Raw genomic sequence first — 24101 nt, 5'->3', positions numbered from 1 at the left:
GATGGAACTGGTAAAAGAATGGAGCCAGGGGCTCCTCCCAAGCCCATGTGACCCCTGAGGAACAGATCCTCAAACGACCTTAAGAGTAAAAATAAATTGGTTCATCTGGGCTAACTGTAGGGTCTTAAACAACCAAAGGGATCAATATAATTCTTTAAAAGTCCATTTGTGTAGCTAAAAGCTACATAACATGAAACAACGACAGGCGATACCTTCTTTTGAGTTGTTGGCCAGAGTGGCCCAAGAGACTCCCAGATGGTAACCCAACATAGAACTGGGAAAATGAACAGGAAACCCCAATCTTATCTAAAGGAATATTGGCAACTGATTGCTGCTAGATGAGGAACAGCTGACCTTCCTAAAACAAGGATCTCTAGACAGACTGACTAGATTCACTGGATGGACAGGTATTGGGGAACGGCTGGGGTGCTGACAACACAGCAGACAGTAGCAGGGAAGACAGAGTAAAAGGGCGCCAGTGGGGGGATGCCATCTGGGAAGTGGGTATATAGAAGTATAAGATTGGGATGTTCTGTGTGAACAAAAAAAATCAACAAATTTAAAAAATGAGTTATATTTGAGGAAGAAACATAAAATTTTACATCATGTTAATTAGTAGAGGTGATAAACATTACCACTGAAATCTACCGGATGACTTTATATCCATACACAGATGCCAAGGATCTGAGTGCAACAGACCATGACTAGTAATAATCAGATACATACAGATTAAAGATGCATGCACCAACATCTAAGTGTTATTACCAAAAACAATGAGTCTTCCTATAAGAAACTATATTTTAAAATGAAAGAGATCTTTTTTAAAGGTTAAAAACTCATTCAATCTTATGTCTTACAGGGTTTATACTGAGTTCAATATTGTGTAACTATATTAATTCAACTGTGAACCAAAAAAAATTTATAGCCACTTTTGAAAGAGATGTAGCTTTGCTTTGGAAATTGTTTTGTGTATGTTAAATGCTGCTTCTAAAAAAATAAGGAAATTTTAAAAAGTTATTACAATTGGAAAGACTTCTGAAATGACTGAGAAACAAGAATTCAGTGAGAGAAACGATTCCAAATAGTTTGAGGGGAGGAGGGCATCTTTGTGCCTTGATGGTATTGGAGAAGCTGGTATTGGAGCTACCACAGCGAGAGAAGGTGTTTGACAACCACCCTGTGCCTCTGTGAGGAGATAAGCACCATCCTTCAATCTCCTTAAAGGTCTGTGCTTTGTTGAAGGGTGAAAGCAATCCACCCAGCAGCCTCCCTTCCGCCACCAGGAGGTGCCCTTGGACCGCAGACGAATTCTGAGCCCTAGGTCGGAAGAGCGACAGTTACCTGTACCTCCCAGCAGCTCGGAATGGACATAGAGCCCTGGTCACCTTCCCAAACCAAGACTCTCTCTGGGACTCTGGTGAATGCCTTGGGAACCAAGACGGGCCCGCGGAAAGAGCTTATGCAGCAGCGGGGGAGGTAACAATTCCTGAATAACCACGAAGTACAAGTGTCGCCACAGAGCACCTTTCTACTCCTCCACCCTGTTTCCCCTCCAGGGTATAGCACGTTTGCCCTGGCGGCTACACTGTAAAGTGGTGAGAAAGCGGGCTTGTCTAGGATGCGGTGGGGCCTGCGTTTCCGGAATGTCGCCGTCCGCTGAGAGCAAGCAGATGAACGAGTCTTTGTCACCAGCGCCGCCGGTGATCAGCGCGGCCCATTGTGACGGCCCAGGCTTCCCCAGCCCTCCACCAGCTAGGCACTGCTGCTTCCCTGCGCTTCCGACGCCAGCGTCGTGACCCCGCCCAGAGCGCTGATTGGCTGGAAGGGGCCGGGGGCGGGCCGACCCCCCTCCCCTGCAGCGCCGTCACCGCCTGGCCCCACCCCGCGTGGCGAGGTCCTTTGTGTGAGGCCGCAGGATTGGTCGCCCGGCGGCAGCGAGGGGGAGGGAAGGCAGGCAGCGCGCACTCGCGCGTGCGTGAGCTGGCGCGCGAGAAAGCGCCCGGTCGCGCCGAGGCTCGAGCGGCCGTCGCCATTTTGTAGGGTTCTCTCTGACGCGGGACCCGCCGCCGCCGCCGCCGCCACCCGGAGGTACGAAAGGGCGTGCGGGGAGCCGGGGCGGGCTTGGCGGTCCTCTCGTGATCCGGGGAGGGCCCGGTTTGCCGCTTCTCGTCCGGCCCGGGAAGGTCCCGGGAAGAGCAGAAGGAGGCGGGGCCGGGTCCCCGGAGGGGGCGGGGCAGGGGTCGGACCGAGTCTTTGTTGGGCTGAGGGAGCCGGAGGCTGGGCCCGGGAACGGACGGGGGTGCTCCTGAGAGGGATTCGGCTTTCCCTCCAAAACCCCGGTGCTCGGCGGCCCGCCGCGCTTGCCGCCTGTCTGGCTCCTCCGGTCTCCTCCCGTGCCGGGACCCGGAGCCGCCAGCCCGTGGGTTAAGGTGCCGGCTCTCAGAGATGGACCTGCGCCTGGACGCCGAGCTGGTGGGCATGGCAGCCGGGCCTGCAACCGCTTGGTGCACTCCGTGGTGCGGCTCTCGGAACGGCCCGAGTTGGGTCGGGAAGGTGCGGGCGGTCCGGTGTGTGCAATTCCATTTCCCACCCTGCACCTGACTTGCGAAGCCTTGTGTTCTCTCTCCCAGGCCCTCGCCAGGATGGTGAAGCTGTTCATTGGAAATCTGCCCCGGGAGGCCACAGAGCAGGAGATCCGTTCACTCTTCGAGCAGTATGGGAAGGTGCTGGAATGTGACATCATTAAGAACTATGGCTTTGTGCATATAGAGGACAAGACGGCCGCTGAGGATGCCATTCGCAACCTGCACCACTACAAGCTGCACGGAGTGAACATCAACGTGGAAGCCAGCAAGAATAAGAGCAAAGCTTCAACCAAGTTACACGTGGGCAACATCAGCCCCACCTGTACCAACCAAGAGCTGCGGGCCAAGTTCGAGGAGTATGGCCCAGTCATCGAATGTGACATCGTGAAAGATTATGCCTTTGTACACATGGAGCGGGCAGAGGATGCAGTGGAGGCCATCAGGGGCCTCGACAACACAGAGTTTCAAGGTGAACTGTTCTGGGGCTGGGGTGGCAGAGGCAAGAGCACAAGACCACGGGGGTGGGAGAGCGGCTTCCCGCGCCAAAAGAAATAGCCGAGGTTGACTCTCGGAAGCCTAATTTACTGTCCACAAGGGTGTAGGATCACAAATTGTCGGATGACTTTTAGTCCTCATTCACTTGAGTGCTATTAGAAATCTAAGCTGCCTGGGCAAATGAGTGCTGATGGGTGAAGTCCCAGGGGTGGGGGGTGGGGGTGTCTGACTTAGTTGCTGCGTTTGTTGTGAGTGAAGGACAGTGGTGGGAAAGAGGGAAAAAGGATGCAGAGGAAAGGCTGTAAAGTCTACATTGGGGATGACTGTCTTTGGGGTGTTCAAATGTGTTGAGTCTGTGGATTACATGCAGGGCCAGAAAACATGTCATGGGCTCTTCTGCTCTACCTACTATTACTGTTTAACTCTAAGGGGAAAAATAGAAAATTTCTAGAAATTTGAGGTTGAATGGGAATGGTGGTCTGTCTTTCGAGGAAATTTCAGTATAGGCATGCTAGAACTTATATTACTTATGTAATTATACACCTGTTATTAATACCACAAGAAATTGTCTGAAAACTAGACCTGTGATTAATATGGCAGCAACTGTCTACATGTAGCTAGTGAATTTACATTAGTTGAAGTAAAACTTCAGAGTTGTTTTTTCTAGTTAAAGTGTGTATATTTGAAGTACACATTAGTGGTACAAGGGAAATGCTACTGTAATAAGAAACAGAACATTCTTGTATCTTAGGAAGTTCATTGGATAGCACAGTTCTACAGTTTTTATTGACACTGTCATGTTAGACCATACATTCAAGGCTACTTCTGTGGTTCTTAAGTCAAGACCCCTTTTACCCTAAATGCCACTAAAAGCATTAAGAAGTACTTAAAGGTCCTCTGTTAAACCTAGAAAGTGAATGAAATAAAATGGGGGGGAGGGGAGTGCAGGAAAGTTGGTCAGAAAAGGTTAAGAAAATTAGAGGAGCCATCATGTATTCTAGCTCCTTCAGTGATACCCTGCCTTTAACTACTGAACACTGGGCAAAAGTTGCAGGTAATCACTGTTAACCAGCAAGTTGCAAGTGTTTAACTTCTCTGTGCTTTTCTCCCTTACAAAATAACAATCCCTGCTGAACCTCCCTCACAGGAAGATAGTGAGACTAGAGTGAGGGACTAGGTGCATTTGGGCGGTTAAAGCAGTTTCTAATGAAAGGTGAGTGCTACCTGCAACCTGATTGTTTCTATCTTGGTTAGAAAGTTATTTAAAAGGTGACAGTTAAACTTTTAAAATTTATATTCTTCTTTTATTTTGGAGCAACCCTAGACACTTCAACTTTGAAAGCATTCTTAATTGTTTTCACTTGATATGGAAGAAGATCATGGCTAGACGAGGGAGAGTAAGGATGGAGTTTTCTTGGGTACCCATCCTCAGTCCTAGGGCCATGCAAGGGCCCCACAAATATTTGACAAGTGCTCTACCATTGGTCTATATATCCTCAACCCTGAAGGAGAGTTCTTCAGGTAACATGCAAAAAGACTCAAAAGTCAGGCACTAGCTCTGCAGATATATTCTAGTAGTACAATACTTATGCCCTTGCATTTTTCATTACAACTAAGAGGAAAGGGAGGGCAATGTCTGTAAGAGAAATTAGGTAGCTTTCAGGGGTGCTGGCTTAGGATGAGCGTGTGGCTTTTGAGTTTTGGTGCTGGAGATTGAACCCAGGATCTTGTACATACTAAGTGTACAGTACCACTGAGGTGTGCTCCTTGGTTGGCCCTGGTGTTTAATAACAGGTAAAATTACATAGCAAATGGGTTCTAAATAATGCAATGATCCATGAGGTATTTTTAGAAAGTACAGACAATAAACTGAGTTGGAAAAGAATTATTTGGTTTTCATGTTCTCTGCCTGGCCCTTCTGGAGAGTGGTTTATTCCAAAATACATGCAGATATTTTTATAATCAACTGATTTTTTCCAGGTGACAAGAGAAAGTTTAGTATTGGATAAGTCACAAATCGGGGGAGGGTGCTGTTTTAAAAGATTTGGTTATTTTTATTTTATGTGTATGAACATTTAACCTGCATATATGTATGTGTACCACGTGTGTGCCTGGTGCCTGAGGAAGTCAGAATAGGGTGTTGGATCCCCTGGAATTGGAATACTAATGGTTGTTAGCCAATCATGGGTACTAAGAACCAAACCCAGGTCCTCTGCAAGAACAGCCAGTGCTCTTAACCACTGAGCTATCTCTCCAACTCCTTTCTGTTTGTTTTTTTTGAGGCAGGGTCTTGCTATAAAGCCTAGGCTGGCTCTCAGACTCAAAACCCTCCTGTCTCATGTTCCTGAGTGCTAAGGGCTATAGGCATGATCCTATCGCATCTGGCTTGAGTAGAAGTTCTATAGAAAATAGACTCTAGCTGGGCGTGGTGGCGCACACATTTAATCCCAGCACTTGGGAGGCAGAGGCAGGCGGCTCTCCGTGAGTTCAAGGCCAGCCTGGTCTACAAAGTGAGTTCCAGGACAGCTGGGGCTACAGGGAGACCCTGTCTCAAAAAGACCAAAAAAGAAAAAAAAGAGACTTTTCTAAAAACATGGTTTGCATGTTTTTCTACTTAAAGCCTCCCCCGACCCCAGGCCCCAGTCAGCCTGGAACTCACTGTGTAGACCAACCAGGCTGGCCTCGATCCACCAGCCACCGCCTCCCAACTGCTGGGATTAGGGGCATGTGCCACCACACTAAGTCATTACTTAAAGCCTGTTGAGACTAAAATGTGCCATTTTGAGCATCTTTTGAACCTTTTATTTTTGCATGTTAATGTTTGTCTAAATTTTAAGTTTTTGGATTGTGTAACTTATAAGAAGGTGAAGTAGAATCTGAATTTACCTGGGTCTTTCAAGATGTTTCCTTTCCACAGGCAGCAGTGAATGGAGTTTGCATTGGAAACCATAAGGAAGCTGTTCCCAAGTAACCATCCGGGCAGCTGAATTGGGAAGGATATGTAAGAATTTAGGGGTGTCGTTTTCAGCATTGATCAGAATGCTTATTCTAGCAGCTACATCTCCAGTGTTCTTTGGGTCCTAACCCATGATAGAACTTCAGAAATTAGGACCTCCAAGTTTCCCACCTTTTTAGCGTTTTAATATTCTTTTCTGTTCCAGCAGTCAAGAGAAAATACTTTTATTGGGCTGGTTTTCTGGAAAATACTGGCAAATTTCAGTAACTTGGAGGTCTGAGAAAATCTAAGAGTTTGGCCTATCTGAATCTAGTAGAGTGGTAAAATTTGTCTTAATTTTCTCTGACCTGGTTTCTAAAGGTAATAAAACAGAAGCATGGCACTTTTTAATTATTTTAAGAGTTTTAGAAGATTTAAATTAAAATCTTGGTTTTAACTTTTCAAAAGAGTGTAAATCAAGGGAGCCACCTATCACTTGTCTTTTTAGTTCTAGGTAAACAACAAAAATGACTAGTATCCTTTTCAAAACTAGAGGTAGGTTTTTGCCACAGATGTTTATGAACTAAAGTGTTCCCACCCTCTTAAGTAAAAAGAAAAAAGGGCAGGAATAGAGCCCAGATAGCAGGATAAAACTACCATATTTTATTTAATAAAAGAGCAAACTTAATTGGCCTTTTTTTCCCCCCTTACAAATAACTTCTAGGTCCTCTGGATTGGCTTTTTAGATCCAGCATGGTTACCCTGACTTCAGAATTGTAGTAGCATGTCTATCATAAAGCTTAATGTCACTGTGCATTTCTGTTTGAAAACCAAAATCACCTTGTTCATCCTCCTAAATCAGAGAACTTTGCATTTGAGATATAAATGGGACAGAAATGTTTTTAAGTACAGGTAGCATTGTGTCCCTTCTAACAACAGATTTAAAATACTTATTTAGAGAGAGGGTCTTACTGTGTAGCCCTGCCTAGCCTGGAACTCACTGAGTAGACAAGGCTGGTCTTGAAACTCACAAGAGATATGATATACCTCCCTTTCCCCAGAGTACTGGGATTAGAGGCATGTACACCCTGCTAGACTGGAAATACTTAATCTCCAAAATCAGAGAATTAATGTCTTTGATGTCTACTGTCTGCATTGGTGGTGGTGAATACTGTCTACCAGCAGCTGAGGTCAGAAGCCTGAGCATCTGTTTTTGCTAAAGAATAGCTTTCAAGTCAGAGGAAACAAGAGTCCTTGGATTTGATGCTACATAAGCTCTAAGCAAAGATCTCTTCTTAGCTGTTCCTCAGTGACGATTTACTGAAGTAGGATATGTGATTTGTTGACGGGGTGCTAAGATCCCTTTAGGCAAATGCTGCATTTCTCTAACAAGTAGAGAATCCTAGGTAAGGGATTGTAGGACGATTTGATCATTCTATTACCACCTTGTCCCTTAGAACCTGGTACTGTTATTTTTTTTGTGTGGTGCTAGGGATTGAGCTTGGCCTTCAGAGGCAAGTGCTCTACCACTGAGGTACCTTCCTGGCCCCAGAAGCTGGCACTGTTCTAAGGTTTAATTCTTCTAAGAAGCTTTGCTCAAATTGTTTTGCCCTTCAGGAAAAAACTAGGAATGGAGTTGAAATCCAGAGGGGCTTTTATAACGCTCATGTACAGAGGTTAAAGCAGATGATTTGTACCAAGCATGATTTGGGTTCCCAACATAATCATCTGGTGGTACCTGCAGAAGTCACTGGAGGAAACATGGTAGAAGACTTCTTGGGCTGGGTTAGTTTGCTTGTGGGTTTTTGGGGTTTTTTTGCTTATTCAGTGCAGTGCTGGGGTTTGAACTCAGGGTCTCACACATGCTTAAGCAACATGTGTTTTTAAAACTGAGCTAAATTGTTGGGAGGTGGGAAAGATGTTTTCCAAAATTGGTATTAAGTGGCCAGGTGTGGTAGTGCACACCTTTAATCCCAGCACTGGGGAGGCAGAGGCAGGCAGATCTCTGAGTTCAAGGCCAGCCTGGTCTACATAGTGAGCTAGCTGGGGCTACAGGGAGACCCTGCCTCAAAAAGACTGAAAACAAAAACCCCTGGTATTAACTGAGGTTTTGTTAGACGTTTGGTTTGGAAGTAGTAACAGTTGTAGTAAACAGTAGGCATCTTTTCACTTTTCGCATGGGGAAGTTTTGTGAAGTCCAGCAGGAGGGAGTCTGGTATGCTGCTGGTGTAGATGAGACAGACTGAATGGCCTCTACAGACTCACATTTCCTAGCTCTTATCTCTGTTGAAACTTGCAGTTTCTTTTGTGGAGGGGATGCTTAAATAGGGTGACAGGAATGTATGTATGTCATCTTATGCTTTTATTTGAGTGAGGGTAAAGAATGTCAATGAGTAATGGTATCCTTAATCTATTTCCTCAAGGCAAACGAATGCACGTGCAGTTGTCGACCAGCAGACTTCGGACTGCCCCTGGGATGGGAGACCAGAGTGGTTGCTATCGCTGTGGGAAAGAAGGACACTGGTCCAAGGAGTGCCCAGTGGACCGTACAGGGCGTGTGGCAGACTTTACTGAGCAGTACAATGAACAGTATGGAGCAGTGCGCACACCCTACACCATGGGCTATGGGGAGTCCATGTATTACAATGATGCCTATGGAGCACTCGACTACTATAAGCGCTACAGAGTCCGCTCTTATGAAGCTGTAGCAGCAGCAGCAGCAGCTTCTGCCTACAATTACCCAGAGCAGACCATGTCTCATCTGCCTCAAGTCCAGAGCTCAGCTGTAAGCAGTCACCTCAACTCCACTAACGTTGACCCCTATGACAGACACCTATTGCAGAACTCTGGCTCCCCTGCCAGCTCAGCTGCTATGGCTGCTGCTGCCTCCTCTTCCTATTATGGAAGGGACAGGAGCCCGTTGCGTCGAAATACAGCTGTGCTCCCTGCAGTTGGAGAGGGCTACGGTTATGGGCCAGAGAGCGAGCTGTCTCAGGCTTCAGCAGCTGCGCGGAATTCACTGTATGACATGGCCCGGTATGAGCGGGAGCAGTATGTGGACCGAGCACGATATTCAGCCTTTTAAAAACTGGAGGTGAGAGGGGTGGGTGTGATTGAGGTTTGCATTTAGTTCCCCTACAAGAGATCTTTGCTTCATTGAGACCAGAGCCACCTGCCTAACTGTCAGGACCATAGCCAAAAAAGCAAAATTCATGTCTTTTCAGTACTTTTCTGCCATAGACCACAGGTTCATTTGGCCTGTTGAGGATTTAGTGTGACATGTTTCTTTGGAGAGAGCAACAAACTCAGTTTGTTAGTAAGAACATCATTTAGTCAGCTGTAAACAGATTTGGGTTACAAAAAACATTTTAAATGAGTTAACATTCCTTAAGAGCCCTTTGTTTAATGAGAATAGCACAATGAGGATTTTAAATTCAGGGTTTATGGTTGGCTAATAAAACTCTTTCTTGGAATAAGACATGATGGTACATGCCTGTAACCCCAGCACCAGGGAGGATGAGGGAGAATGATCTTGAGTTAAGAGGACAGCTACACTGCATAGCAAGTTCCAGGCCGGCCTGGATAATGTAGCAAGACCCTGTCACAAAAGAATAGCACAATGAGGATTTTAAATTCAGGGTTTATGGTTGGCTAATAAAACTCTTTCTTGGAATAAGACATGATGGTACATGCCTGTAACCCCAGCACCAGGGAGGATGAGGGAGAATGATCTTGAGTTAAGAGGACAGCTACACTGCATAGCAAGTTCCAGGCCGGCCTGGATAATGTAGCAAGACCCTGTCACTAAATAAATAAATAAATAAATAAATAAATAAATAAACCCTATTTCTTGGATCATGAGCCTTTCCCAAAGGAAGCTCTTAAGTGCCCTACTCTGTAGGTCAGATAAAACCCTCTAAATATTGTGTTTAGTTCTAAGACACTCGAGTTCTGAATGTTTGAATGCTCTGTCCCATGTAGTCCTTATGCCAGTCCAGAGTCCAGAGCATCTATTCCATATAGGCACTTAAGCCCTAGTTCTTTGTAGACCATATTGCTGTTTCAGCAATTTTTGTTCACGCGAACATTCAAAGAATAAAACATAGATTCCAATTGGAAATTTAATATTTCCTCTTTCAGGAAATGTATATGGTGTTGGAATGGTGAGAACAATTAGCCATGTCCAGAAATGAGAAGTCTCCCCAGAGTGGAAATGACATTTACAACTTTATACTGTCATGGTTTTCCTTATACTTTGAAATTAAGCATCACTTGAATTAGAGCCCCAGTAATGGAGTTAAACCAAGTTACCACTGAACTTCCAGGTTTCCTAACACCATCCCTTTTGTCCGTGTGATTAAAAAATAAGGCAGGAATGTTTGACAAGTCAAACATTTCCTAAAACCATTGTTCAGCTGTGTGTGTGTGTGTGTGAGAGAGAGAGAGATCTAATGGAGTTAGCCATTAGATCCATTAGCTGGATCTAGCTTTGAAGTAAGTTGGCATTACTCTGTTAGATAACTTTTGTTTCTCTCAATGTTTCAAAGTTAAAATATTTAGTATATTGTAGCCTTTAAGAAGGTATTGTTAGGACATTGTGAAAGTGAATTTTAACTTCAATACAGTAGTTGTTCACCTAACCTCTTTTTAGTGATGACTTTTAAAGAAACTTACCTTCCAGGTGTGAACCTCAAATGGACTGAATAACCCTGAGTTGGTTGCAGTCCCAGGAGCCTGATGTTAATGAGGCTGCCAGGATGAAATACTCCACAACTATTGGGGATCCAAATTCAGGTCTCACCCTTACAGAACTGACCAAGAACATCACAACTTTTGAAGTCGATTGGCACAGATCAAGACCAAGATTTGGCCCTTTGTCTGTAATAAGTAGAGGAACTTGGTGTGAGTTAACTTTTTTTTTCCCCCAGCCATTGGTGTCTGGAATCCCCATCATCAATGGAAGAATTAGACAATCCTAGCAGTGGTTTCTTCTTTGATTAATCAAGGGAGATTTGATCAGTCAGGGTAACTACTGAGACTGTGGCTCTGAACCTGTGACTGTGACATGTAGATATGTTGAAAGATGAATGGCCAAGTGTTCTCTGAGACCCTGTTCTTTGTGACTATCATTTTTTAAAGTTTACTTTGGAAGATTAAAATGAAACATAATAGTGAAATTGGGCTGGGCATGGGTGGTGGATGCCTGTAGACCTCGCTATTCAGGAAGATTGCTTCAGCCCAGAAGTTCATGACCATCTTGGGCAACATAATTGGAGAAAAATGACCATATATGGTATCTCAGCATATTTTCCTTTTTTTCTGGACCCCAAAATTAATCTGTAGTTACTGAAAAATTGTACCTTTTTTGAAGCAGTGGTAGCCTAGGTTACCTAGGTTAAGAGAAAACAAGAAAGCTGAGTTTATCACTAACGACAGCAGTCTTGTATCTTGTCTTCCATATAGCTCTAAGTTAGGTATAGCTTTGCCTTCCATATAGCTGTGAGTAGGTTATATATAGCTATTAGACTCCTGGGTGATTTTGTGGGCTATACATTCAACCCAGTCTGACTTGGTTTTGTTTTGTTCTTTGTTCTCCCCCCTCTCCCCCAACCCCTCCCTCTGGAATACAGGATGGGACCAGGGCCTTTGTACTCCAAGCCAAGCTGCTCTCCAGGCACTGTGTAAGCCTCTTGTGTTGTGCTCTCTTTCAGGTAGGATAATTGCGGACTGAATCCTTGGGCTGCGGTCATATATGAGAACTTGCTCCGCGCGGTCCCCTTTGCCGGGATGTTTCCATTGCTTCATGTTTCAGTAAACAAAGGAATTTGTGACCAACTATGTTTTCTTTCTTAATTTAATTCTTCTAAGTTGACTTTTCTTTCCTCCTGATGCTAGTTATCTGTAGCCTTTCACTGTTCCTTATATTCTCAGCCTCTGAACAGCCCTAGGTAAGGATTATGCTGGCATCCCCTTTTTCTTGTACAGTGAAGCCCCTCTGATCTTGCTTTCCCTAGGAGTTGAGCCCTTCTCCCTGCCTACCTGCAGCATCTCCTTTCCCTTTAAAGTGACCATGTAGTGGAAAGCAGCCTTTTCTTCTTCTGTTAGCTTTGGACTCTAACATTGAAGCTAATTTCTGAAGTTGCTAGGACCATTGGGGGTTTTGTTGTTTTGTTTTGCGTTTTCTGTTTGATTTTTTGTTTTTGTCTGACCTGTGATCGTGGTACAGCATAAAGCTGAAATTTAGCCTTGTTTTAGTCCACTCCTCCCATTTTTTTAAAAAAAATTTTGAAAAATAAACGTTTCTAACACTTAAAACTTTTTCTACTCATGTGACTGTTATTTGCCACTATTGTCTTCTCATTTCCCACTTGTGCCTGAGCTACAAAACGCAAATGAGCTGAGCGTTATGTCCAAAATGCAGGAAAAATGCACCATGTGGGTCCTCTGTAAGAGCAGTTATGAGCTCTTAACCACTAAACCGTCTCTCCAGTCCTTCTGTCATTGTTGTACATGTGTGAGTGCAGGTGCCCAGGTGGAGGTCAGAAGACAACTTTGGAGCATTGGTTCTCTCCACTGTGGGTTTCAGGGGTCAAACTCAGGTATCAGACTTCTGCAGCAAGAATTTTTACTTCTCACTAGCCCTTCTAGAAATTTTAAAGGGGTGTGTGTGTGTATGTTTGTGTGTGATCGAGACAGTATCTTCCTCAGGTATACTTTCTTTCCCCAAGATGGGGGTCTTTTACTGAACTTACAGCTCACTATTATATGGCTCAGATAGCTGGCTAACAAGCCCTAGAACCACCTCTTGCTTCCCATCTCCCTTCTGCCCCCGCCCCATCACCTCAGGACCCAACTTTTCCAAGAGATCAGAACTCAAGTCCTATGCTTTAGCAGCAAGCTTTCAACTGAGGCCTCCCATCTGTTTAGACAGGGTCTCATGTAGCCTAGCCTGGCATCAAACTAGCTTTATAGTTGAAAAGGACTTCGTCTCCTGATTCTTACAGCCATCTCCCGAGTGCTGGGTTTACATGCATATGCCACCATACCTAGTTTCTGCCAACTGAGTTACATTGTCTTTTTTCATTTTTTGAGGCAGAACTCACTTTCTGAGCTGGTCTTGAGCCCCTGAGCCCTCTGTTTCTACCTCCCAAATGTTGGGGTCATAGGCATGAACCATGACACTCAGTCTGAGATTTTTTTTTTGTTTTCTGTCTTTGAGACAGGGTCTCCCTGTAGTCCCAGCTGGCCTGGAACTCACTATGTAGATCAGTCTGGCCTTGAACTCACAGAGATCCACCTGCCTCTGCCTCCCGAGTGCTGGGACTAATTTTTTAATGAACATTTTATATTTTTTTATTATGGACTCAGTCCTACTTAAGTTTTACCGTGCCCTATGTGGAAACGATGGCATGTACATTCTGACAACCTGTAAAGTTTTGTGTACAGTTACATCAAATGTTCCCCACGAGGGAGGGACTAGGAATCAACACAAGGCCTTGTTAGTGCCAAGAACACCTACTCTTGTTATAACCCAAACCTTGACACACCTACTTTACTTTGTTTTGTGATAGCAACCTTGCTTGCTCTCTAATCCAGGCCAACTCAGTCTTCCTGCCCTACTCTTCCTAGTGCTGGGATTATAGAAGTATGCCACCACCTCCAGTCTCCCCATAGATTTTTATGCTTAAAACAGGTCTGATAGGGAGGAATGAAATAATTTTCCCTGACATTTTGAGTAGAGAAGAGGTCATTGCCCATACCCCAACCAGTAAAGTACAAAAGGCCTGTGTGAACTTTCAGCATTCCACAGGGAGGCAGGACTGTTCCTGTTTTTACACAAAGAAAAACAAGATGCTGGATTTGTTGTTGGCATGCACAGCACTAGGCACAACTAAAGATGTACAGGTATTGACCTCACCAAAATCTCTGGTGGTCTTCTGTGTTAGGCTTTGAGAAATTTAACATATTTAATGTATCTTGATTTCTTTTTTCTTGACCCCCCCCCAACATTGGCAGGACATACAAGAAAAAAGATTTGTACAAACAGTTCTACGGAAGCATGGTCAGATAAAACTTGGCAGCAGTAGAGTTCTCTATCTGCTGTTCAATCTGCAGCAACATACGGCTTTTGAGAGTTTAAAATGTAGTTAATAGTACTGAGAAATCCAGTGTTTTATTTTGTATTTCTATGTGTGGGATGGGTAGGTACCTGCAGAGGCCAAAAAGAGGGTGTTGGATCCCCTGGAGCTGGAGCTACAGGCAGTTATGAGCTGCTAGCCATGAGTGCTGAGAACCAAACCTGGGTCCTCTGAAGAGTGGTAAGTGCTCTTAACTGCTAAGCCCTCTCTCCAGCCCCATGAATTTTCCTGTGATTCAGGAAGCCACAGGGGCTAATAGCTACTCCACTGGTCAGTACAACTTACATGATGACTATTAAGAGAAAAGGCCTTGTAGAATTATACAAAGATTTCTCCCTTAGAAAATCCTTTTACCTTCTCCAAAACAATGAATGCTGGAAAGGTGTCAAGTGTTCAGTCAGTTAAAAACTGTCTAGTAGGGGCTGGAGAGATGGCTCAGTGATTAAAGACACTGACTGCTCTTGTGGCATTGCACGGCACGGGTGCACTCACATGCAGGCAATACACTCATACATATAAAAATATTTTTTTTAAACTGTCTAGTGGGGTGGGGCTGGAGAGATGGCTCAGCAGTTAAGAAGCTGGTTGTTCTTGTAGAAGACCCAGATTCAAATCCCAGCACCCACACAGCAGCTAACAACTGTAAGTAACTCCAGTCCCAGGGGATTCGACAGCCTCTTCTGACCTCTGCGGGCACTGCGTGACACAGGTGCACTTACCTACATGCAGGCAATACATACATATACATAAAATAAAATAAATTAAAAAAAAACTGTCTCGTAAACAAATCCATGTATTCCTAACCTGTTTTAGTTGCATGTGGTAGGTACAGAATTCCTTTTATTCACCAAGATGAAGTTTCTCAACAAAATATTTCAGGGTCCTATGAGACCCATCAGACTAAATGCTCCTGAATTCCTTTATCTCCTATTTGAACTCCTGCTATGTACCAGGACATGGTGATGAACGTGTTCCTACTACAGAAGTAAACCTTAATTACACTGTGTTAAGTACTAAAACGATCCAGATGCATAATGTGAGATCACAGACTGAAGAGCATGGGTATTTCAAGTGCAGGGAGAGCATGACCCCCATGAGGAGACAGAAAGGCAGCTCTGTAGCTGGAGAAAGCTACAGGAGGAAATCAGAAGTTAGGGGCACTATTCATGGTGAGCCTTGTAGCAGACTGTGAAAAAGTTTCATTTTTACCTACAGGTTTAATTTTTCTTCAGATTACTGGTCAAAGAGGGAAAAGATGTGAGGTTAATGTGCTTCCTGTTCTGGTCAGGAAAATAGATGTTTTTAAATGAATACATTGATGACAGGAAAATGGACCACTGGTGAGGATGCACAATTCAGGTGGTAGTCTGAGAGTTTAGATCTGTGGAACTGATCAAGCAGTAATGAAAGGGATGGGCACTCTCCTACTCTAATGGTTGCTGGGCACCTGCTGTGGGCCAGGCCTTGTCTGAATTGAGTGCTGTGGGACATGGAATGATATAAGGTCCCTCAGCAATGATAAAGAGACTATGACTGATGGGTTAGGAAGGTTCTGAGGTTAGTATTGCGTGGCCACTTACTTGCACTTAGAGATTAAGAACACAAAGCCTGGGACTAGAGAGATGGCTCAGTGGTTAAGAGACTAGATGCTCTCCCAGAGGACCCAGGTTCAATTCCTAGTACCCTAGTACATGGTGGCTCATAACCATCTGTATCTCCAGTTCCAGAGGATTGGCTATCCTTTTCTGGCCTCTGCAGCTATGCATACATGGTGCACATACATGCAAATACTCATACACATAAAAAATTTTAAGAAGCTTTTTTAAAAAGCAAAGCCTTGGTGAAGTATACACTTAGTCCTAGCTTTCAGGAGGGGAGTAGCAGGAAAATCTATTCAAGGTTATCTTCTACTACACAGTGAACTCAAGGTCTGCCTAGGCTACATGAGATGCTGTTTTTTGGGTTTTTTGTTGTTGTTTTTTTGAAAAGTGAAAGGAAAGGCTATCAAGATGGCTCAGTGTGTAAAGGTGCTCGTCACCAAGGCTGACAACCTAAGTTCAAATTCTGGGACCTACCCGGAGTTGACTCCATCAAGTTCCCTGACATCCACCCACAAAATGGCATTCCCTATGGCACCCACACACTCAAAATACAACAAAAAAATTTTTTGGTCTTTTTGAGACAGGGATCTCCCTGTAGCACCAGTGGGCCTAGAACCATGTGGACCAAGCTGTGCCACCAAACCTGGCAGATTAGATGTTTGTGAGGGATGAGAACTGAGGAAAGTTCCAGGCCCAGTTTTTTGTTTTTTTTTTTGTGTGTGTGGGGGGGATAATACCCCAGGTCTTTTGACTTCCATGAATTCCTGGTACAGTCATGTAGGTGGGCAGGGCTCAGGGCATAGCAGCAACATTCTGTAACACATTAGCAGTACAAGGGAAAATAGACCCTAACCTGATATAGCTATTACCACTGCCTTGGACAAATACAGCCAGACTGTCCTCAGTGGAGCCTGAGAACTCCCTGGGTGCCTGTGCAGCACCTTTCTAGGGTTGAGAGAGGCCAGAACTATTGAGTCTTCAATCTGCCTGCCAAAAGCTCCTGTAATTCGACCTTGCTTCACCATTTAGGTCTGCCTGAGATAGCCAACTACTCCTTTCCTTGACTTTCAGTCACAGTGAAGACAGTGCAGCACAGAAAATATAGACCATTCAGCACTGCTGTGCTCCAAGAGCTTTTGCCTAGGGCAGAAGGTGGGTTGTCTGCAAAATGGTCCCCAAAGGGAAGCAATCTGCCCCAGATGGCTTCGTGACCTGTCAGGATCTGACTCAACACACTTGATCCTTAAGGAGAATAAACATACATCTCTAGGAAGAGCTATCAATTTGTCAAAAGAATCTTGGGTCAAGGTTTCTGGAGAACAGGGTTATCTCTGCCAAGGAGACAGGTACAGAAACATCAAAATTAGCTCCAGGAACCCACAGGCAAAACAAAACAAAAAAAATCTGGTGAGATGAATTCTATGCATAGTTGCCTTAGGTTTCTAAGTCTTTGGAGGATCCAGGCCAAATACAAACACATTCATCCCAAGACCCAGTAAAAAGTATAGTTGACTCAAAGTAATTAGGGCATCTGAGATTTAGAGAGGTTATATGATCTGCCCCACCTCAGTAAAGAGAAGCCCCTCACCCTAATTTCTGATGCTTGTTCACCATAGCAGAAAACTGCAGGAAGAAAAACCACTGAAATACAAATGGGCAGCTGGCAAATGGCCCTGGAGAGGGCTGGGCATGATGGTACACACCTTTAATCTCAGCACTCAAGAGGCAGAGGCAGAGGCAGGGGGATTTATGTGATGGAGGGAAGCTGGGGCTACAGGGAGACCCTGTCTCAAAAAAAAAAAAAAAAAAAAAAAAAAGATCCTGGAGTCCTGTCCATACACAGGAGTATTAGAGAAGGGAGGTTTTCGTTTCTCATATGGCAAGGCCAACTGTTGGTAACCCTACCTAACCATGCTGTAACTGTCAAGGGGGACACATGGAGATGGAAAGCCTATGTGGGACTGAGTGAAGCAAAGAAGGAAAGCTGGCAGGGCCAGAGTTTTGCCCTTGGGGAAGACATCTCCATCTCCAAGCTACAGGGCCGTCCTGGGAGATCAAACACTTCCACACATTTGCCTTCCTACAGAGCTTCTTCTTCCTAAAATAGGCCTTAAACTGTGATAATCCTATTTCTCAAATACTGGGATCACAAGCTTAAGCTATTACAGAGGATTTAGATTGCTGAACTTTTTTTTTTTTTTTTTTTTTTTTCTTTTTGAGACAGGGTCTCCCTGTAGCCCCAACTGTCCTGGAACTCACTATGTAGACCAGGCTGGCCTTGAACTCACAGAGATCCGCCTGCTTCTGCCTCCCAAGTGCTGGGACTACAGGCGTGCGCCACCACGTCCGGTTCTATATTGCTGAACTTTTTAAATTTTATGTGTATAAATGTATTACTTATATGTAAGTGCACTCGTGTTATGCAATGCCCAAGGGTCAGAAGATAGCATAGGATCTCCTGGAACTGGAGTTATAGATGGCTGTTAGCTTCCATGTGAATGCTGGGAATAGAACCCAGATCCTCTGCAAGAGCATCTAGTGCTCTTAACCATTGAGCCATCTCTCCAGCCCAATTGCTGAACTCTTAAGCTTACTGGCTAAACTATTCTAGCCCTAAAATGGCCATCCGTGAATCCTGTGGTCTGTCCTATTTGAGAATCTGGCACTGGACCAGATTTCTTGACTCCGAGTTTCTTGAAAGGCTGTTATGGCAGTGGATGGAGATAGAGGCGGCAAAGGTGATATACTCAAGGGAAGCATAACACTCAAAGGACAGTTTCCATACACACATACTGCCTGTTTTGTGTGCTCCAGGCAGTAACTGGGGCTATAGTGGTAGAAACTCAAAAACATTCTCTGGTCCAATTTTTTTTTTCAATTTTCATGGTTCTAGAGATTAACAAAGGGCAGCCTTTCTTGTGTCAAGCATTCTGCCACTAGGCTACATCCCGACACCTAGTTCAGTTTTTTTAGGATCATTATGTATGCTAGGCAAGCACTCCCCCACCTAAAGTCAGATTCCTGCTAAATTGCTCAGGCTAGCCTTGAACTCACTCCATATAGCTCAGGCAACCTTTGAACATTCAATCCCATTACCTCAATTTCCTGAATAGCTGGGGTTACAGAGGTGCACCACTAGGTCTAGATTAACTTTTGTCTTTCTGATTCATTCCTCTCAACAACCAGTAACATTTATTGAAGACCACTGCAAAGAGAAACTGCAATTATAGTATGTGGAGAGCTAGGCATTATCTAAGTTCAGGAAGCCTTGAGGCCAATTCAAGTAACAACTTCTGAAGGCCTTTAAGCAAGACACACGACTTGCTTGACCACTGAGAAGCAGCTGGATACTTGAATATTATTGTGTATGATCGTAAAAATAAATGTGAACTGGACAAAAAAACACTGTTTTGACACTTGGGTGTGGTGGCACATTATCTTTAATCCCAGCAACCCTGAGGTGAATGTGTGCAGGAGCCAGAAAAGTAGAAAAGGGGCCATGGGATAGGGGAACAAAGGCTTTAATGGAGAGGATAATAGAATATACTGAGAAGGACAGGGAGAAGTGAAGAGGAGGAGGTGGGAAGAGGACCAATCAAAACTAAGGATGTATGAAAAAGCCATTAGGAAACCTGCTACTTTGTAAGCTAACTTTTAAAGTTTGAATGGAGGTATCCCTGCCTGGGTTATTAAAACTGCTTCCAGAAGTCATAGGTTATTAACTGGAAAAAAAAACTCAAAAACCCCAGTGCTTAGAGGTGGGCTACCTACCTGTACTGGTCAGGGAAAACCCAGACCCCCAAAACTTGGTTGCTCACCAGAACTAGATGTTAAGACTGTGGTGCTGAAGATACTATACTAATTTGGTTGCAAAACAAGAGAAATCGAGCTGGAACTCAGCCAGAAGCTTCCTCCTCCCTGCTAATTAGCTTTCATAGTGCTGATTATGCAGGGTGCTGGGGAAGCACAATCTTACTCAACTACAGACAGACACTCTATGCTACCCTATCAATTTGCCAGGCAAAATAAGCCCATGGGACAATAATGGCATGACTGCTATGAGGGTAACCAACCATTTTCTGACTGGATTCCTGGTACTGTAAACCTAGTCAAAAGTCTTGGTTAGAAGCAGGGAAGCTACTACTGTTTGTAAATGGGCATGCTGTGCCCATCAAATTGGAAGCTTCTTTTGGCAGTGGATGCCAGTGGCTGCAGATTCATAACTGGCCAATGACAAGAACTACGTGACTGTTAAATGCTCAGCCCTATGTGGGACATTTATATTACCTGCTCCAAGGTTAAAGAACATTACAGAAAAGAGCATAGACAGAATACAAAAGCCAGAAGGGGGAAGGTTCTGTGCAATGCTGTATTCCTGGCCAGACATGGCCACTGCATTAACGACTCACAGCTGCTGTGATCACTTAAGACCTGCACAAAATTGAGACCTCTATTATGGAGGAGGTAAGTGCTCATAAGGCTCCCATCCCTCCTGGAGGATCTGTAAGCAGTTAATTACTGCTAGGGGATAAGAACCATAATTACTTAAACTCACTGGATCACAAAAAAGAAAAAGGGCAGTGAATTAGCTGGGAAGGGGTCAATGAGAGTGACAGAGTGACAAGACCAAGGGAGGGAGGGAGGAAGAGAGGGGAGGGAAGAGGATCAAAATACATAAACCCATTATCAGCAGGGTATGGTGACTCATGCCTTTAATCCCAGCAGAGGCAGGCAGGTATCTCAGACATAGCAAATCCCAGGTCAGCTGGGGAAAGGTCACCTCAAATAACCGAAAAAAAGGGGAAATCCATTGTTAATTAACACAGGCTAATGAAATAAATAGAACTATGCAAAATGGAATATAGGAATGAGTTCTTTTATATTTATTGGGGGGGGGGGTTCTTTTACATGTGGAGGGGCCAGAGGACAACTTGGTCCTCTTCTCCTACCATGTGGATCCCATAAAACTCAGGGTCTGCTAGCCTGAGCCTATAATCCTAGCTACAGAGAAAACTGAGGTAAGAGATCCTTAGTGCAAGGTCTGCCTGGGCTAGAGTGAGTTCAAGGAGAACCCAGGCAATTTAGTAAGACTTAAGACTGAGAAGTGATAGAAAACTTGCACGTAGCATACACCAGGCCTTGGGTTAAAAGTACGCAGCACCAAAAATATTTTTTAATTATATCACAGTACTTCTCTGTTTAAAATCCTGTAAAAGAAATTGATTACACAGGTTTTTTTGTGTGGGTTTTTTTTTTGGGGGGGGGTCTTCCTGAGACAGGGTTTCCCTATAGCCCCAGCTGTCCTGGAACTCACTATGTAGACCAGGCTGGCCTTGAACTCACGGAGAGCCGCCTGCCTCTGCCTCCCCAAGTGCTGGGATTAAAGGCATGTGCCACCATGCCCAGCTACACAGAAGTTTTTTAAAGCCTGAAATAAGCCCAAGTCTCTACCTGGAACACCCCCGCCCCCACACATCCCCACATCTTTGACTCACATTCAAATCTTAAATTTCATCTAGGGCTGGAGAGATGGTTCAGTGAGTAAAGTGCTTGCTAACTTGAACCTGGATCCCCAGCATCCACATAAAAGCCAGCCAAAATGGTGAGACCTGTAAACGCACAGGTGAGGGGACAGGCTTGCTGGCCAGCTAGTCTGAAAGGGAGCACTCCAGGTTTAGTCAGAGACCTTGACTCATAACAATACAATGTGTCAGGGCTGGACATGGCTCAGCTGTTAAGGGAAATTGATACTCCCTAGTTCCTACCATCCATGTCAGGTGGTTCAGAACACCTGTTAACTCCATAGCCAGGGAATCCAATGCCTATGGCCTCTGCCACACTTGCACTCACATGCACATATCCCGCCCCAGACATATATACATAATCAAAAGTAAAATGTTATAAACACACACACACACACACACACACACACACACACACACATATAAATGAATGAATGAATGAATGAATGTGGCCAGCAGTGGCTCAGTAGGTAAAAGCACATGCCCACCTCACACACATAAAATGTTTTTAAAAACATAGTGGAGGGCAAAAGAAAGTATTGTCAACCTCTGGCCTCACACATATACAAATAGTGGCATGCACCGCCCCCACCCCAACACAAAGTTGGTAATGTAGCTAATAGCACTTCCTCAGCAAGTTAAGACCCTAAGTTCAATTCCCAGTACAAAAGTAAAATATAAAACTATGTGTTTGCTACAAATTTGGTTTATATGTTGATGGTAGAATCCTATAGCTTAAGTTCCTCCAAGAAATAAGCATGCCAAACTACAGCAAATCTATTAAAACTCAAAGCACCCCAAGCCAATTTATATCAGGATTTATTTTGCTACTAGTAGCTATAACCTATTCTTGAGCAGTGGTTCCCTTGGGTAAGTAGGATGAATTACAGTAAGCAAGACACATCATCATGCCTTCATAAGAAAAAGATGCCAAAACTTCATAGCTTTTCTGTAGCTGAGATTTACATTTAAATTTAATTACAGTGTGTGTGTGTGTGTGTGTGTGTGAGAGAGAGAGAGAGAGAGAGAGAGAGAGAGATAGAGAGAGAGAGCGAGCACAGGTCTAAGTAAGAGAACTTTCAGTAGTCAGTTTTCTCCTTCCACCATGGGTTCTAGAGCTGGATAGAATTCAGGTTGTCAAGCTTTTACCAGCTGACACATGTCACTAGCTGGCCCTTTTCTTAACTGAGACTTCAAATCCTTTCTCAAATTTGTGGTCACTAAGAAAACAAATTCAGCTACCCAGTTCACATTATGTACCAAATAAACTTAAAATGGTATCAAAAAGGTAAAAAGTACACTAAGTATGATGGCACACATCTTTAAACCCAGCACTTGGGAGGCAGAGGCAGGAGGATATCTGTAAGTTCAAGGCCCAGCCTGATCTACATAACAAGTTCCTGGCCAGCTGAGGCTATAAGGAGACTCTGTTTCAAAAAAAAAAAAAAAGAGAGAAAGGAGTACTTCTCATGTTCTTCAAGTGAAAAAAAGCACGCAGCACAAACACTGATTATACAGAAAGACTGGAAACTCAACTCTGATGTTTAAACTTAAATCTTACCTGGCAAAATCAGGAAGTAAAATAACAAAGAGATATGCTACACACCCAACTCATGTATATCAAATTTAAAAATAAAGAATGAGGGCTGGCTGTTTGCAGAGGACCCAGATTTGGTTTCCAGGACCCACACAGGCAGTTTACAACCACCTCTAACTCCAGTTCCAGATCTCACCACCTCTGACCTCCACAGGCATTTGCACACATGTGGTACATGTAAGTAGGTACACATACACACACATAAGTAAATGGGGGAAAAAAGGGAAGCTGAGGCAGGATGATCACAAGTTGATCACAGCAAATTCAAAGTTTACATAGCCAAGGGGGAGGCCCTATCTCAAAAACCTGAAAGAGGATGGGGGGGGCAGGGGCCAGACATGGTGGCACATGCCTATTCTTAGTATGCCAGTGAGCAGAAACAAGATTTTAGTTGTAGGTCAGACTAGACTAGATGAGAAGACCATGTCTCTAAAAAACAAAAATCAAAATGGACATATAAATAGGTTGAGATTGAGAACAGCCTCAGCAAGTGCTATAGGAAGACTCTCAAAACGCAAGTCCCTATGAGCTGTCATTAGGTACAGATAAGTCTGCCCATCTTTCTGAGGTCAAAGACACAACTTCTTCTATTTTCTTTTCAGATGCTGGCCACAATGTTCTCTGATACTTTGGGTTTCCTTATTCTCATAAATTTATATTGAACAATTAAGATAAATATTGTTATGGTTAAAATCTTTGTGCTCTCCTCAAAATTCATGCTTGAAACTGTAATCTCCAAAATGATGGTAGGGTCTTTGGGTAAAGCAGAGCTTTCATGCCTTAGCAACCTGTGAGAGACCACAAAGGTCCCTCTCTCACTTCCCTTATTCGATGACACTGTAGTAGATAAGGAGCCAGGAAAAGACCCTTACCAGAACAATCATGCTAACACCACATAGCTCTTTCAGAACAGACCAAAAAAATTCTGTTCTGGCCCTGCCTTGCACTAATTGCCAATCTTGTATTACAGCCTGAATACAACTGAAGAGGACTGCACTGTTGCCTTGGCTGGTCTAGAACTGAATTCAGGGGTTGGGGATTTAGGTTAGTGGTAGAGTACTTCCCTAGCAGGCCCAAGGTCCTTAGCTCCGGGGAGGGGGGGGAGGGCACGATACACGGATGGACGGACAGGACGATGACATACGGATAGGACACAGGACGGGACAAAATAACAAAAAAGACCAAAAAAAAAAAAAAAACAAGGAAACAAAAACTGGATTTGGGGGGC

General features: G+C 44.2%; 2 protein-coding genes across 18 annotated transcripts in view; one reads left to right on the top strand and one right to left on the bottom strand.

Moving 5' to 3' along the window:
* The window catches only part of LOC103725603 (RNA-binding protein 14), a 225448-nt gene that overhangs the window by 171095 nt on the left and 30252 nt on the right, over positions 1–24101 (bottom strand). The gene's annotated exons all lie outside the window — the stretch shown is intronic.
* Positions 1952–12330, top strand: LOC103725564 (RNA-binding protein 4B). 3 transcript variants are annotated; one of them, XR_001872168.2, is made up of 5 exons: positions 1952–2088; positions 2631–3054; positions 8439–9109; positions 10697–10917; positions 11727–12330. XR_001872168.2 is itself a non-coding variant. In XM_008822858.3 (4 exons), the coding sequence occupies exons 2-3, from the start codon at positions 2643–2645 to the stop codon at positions 9098–9100; spliced, it is 1074 nt and encodes a 357-aa protein (XP_008821080.1). In that variant the 5' UTR covers positions 1953–2088; positions 2631–2642; the 3' UTR covers positions 9101–9109; positions 11727–12330. The 3 variants fall into 3 exon arrangements, 1 of the variants encoding a protein (XP_008821080.1); XR_606863.3 differs by having other exon boundaries at positions 11646–12330; XM_008822858.3 differs by lacking the exon at positions 10697–10917 and having other exon boundaries at positions 1953–2088.

This window comes from Nannospalax galili, unplaced genomic scaffold (assembly GCF_000622305.1).
Source record: "Nannospalax galili isolate Female #2095 unplaced genomic scaffold, S.galili_v1.0 scaffold89, whole genome shotgun sequence".
Lineage (NCBI taxonomy): Eukaryota > Metazoa > Chordata > Mammalia > Rodentia > Spalacidae > Nannospalax > Nannospalax galili.
The sequence above is the reverse complement of the archived record's forward strand: the minus strand, read 5'-3'. Positions and strand labels throughout refer to the sequence as shown.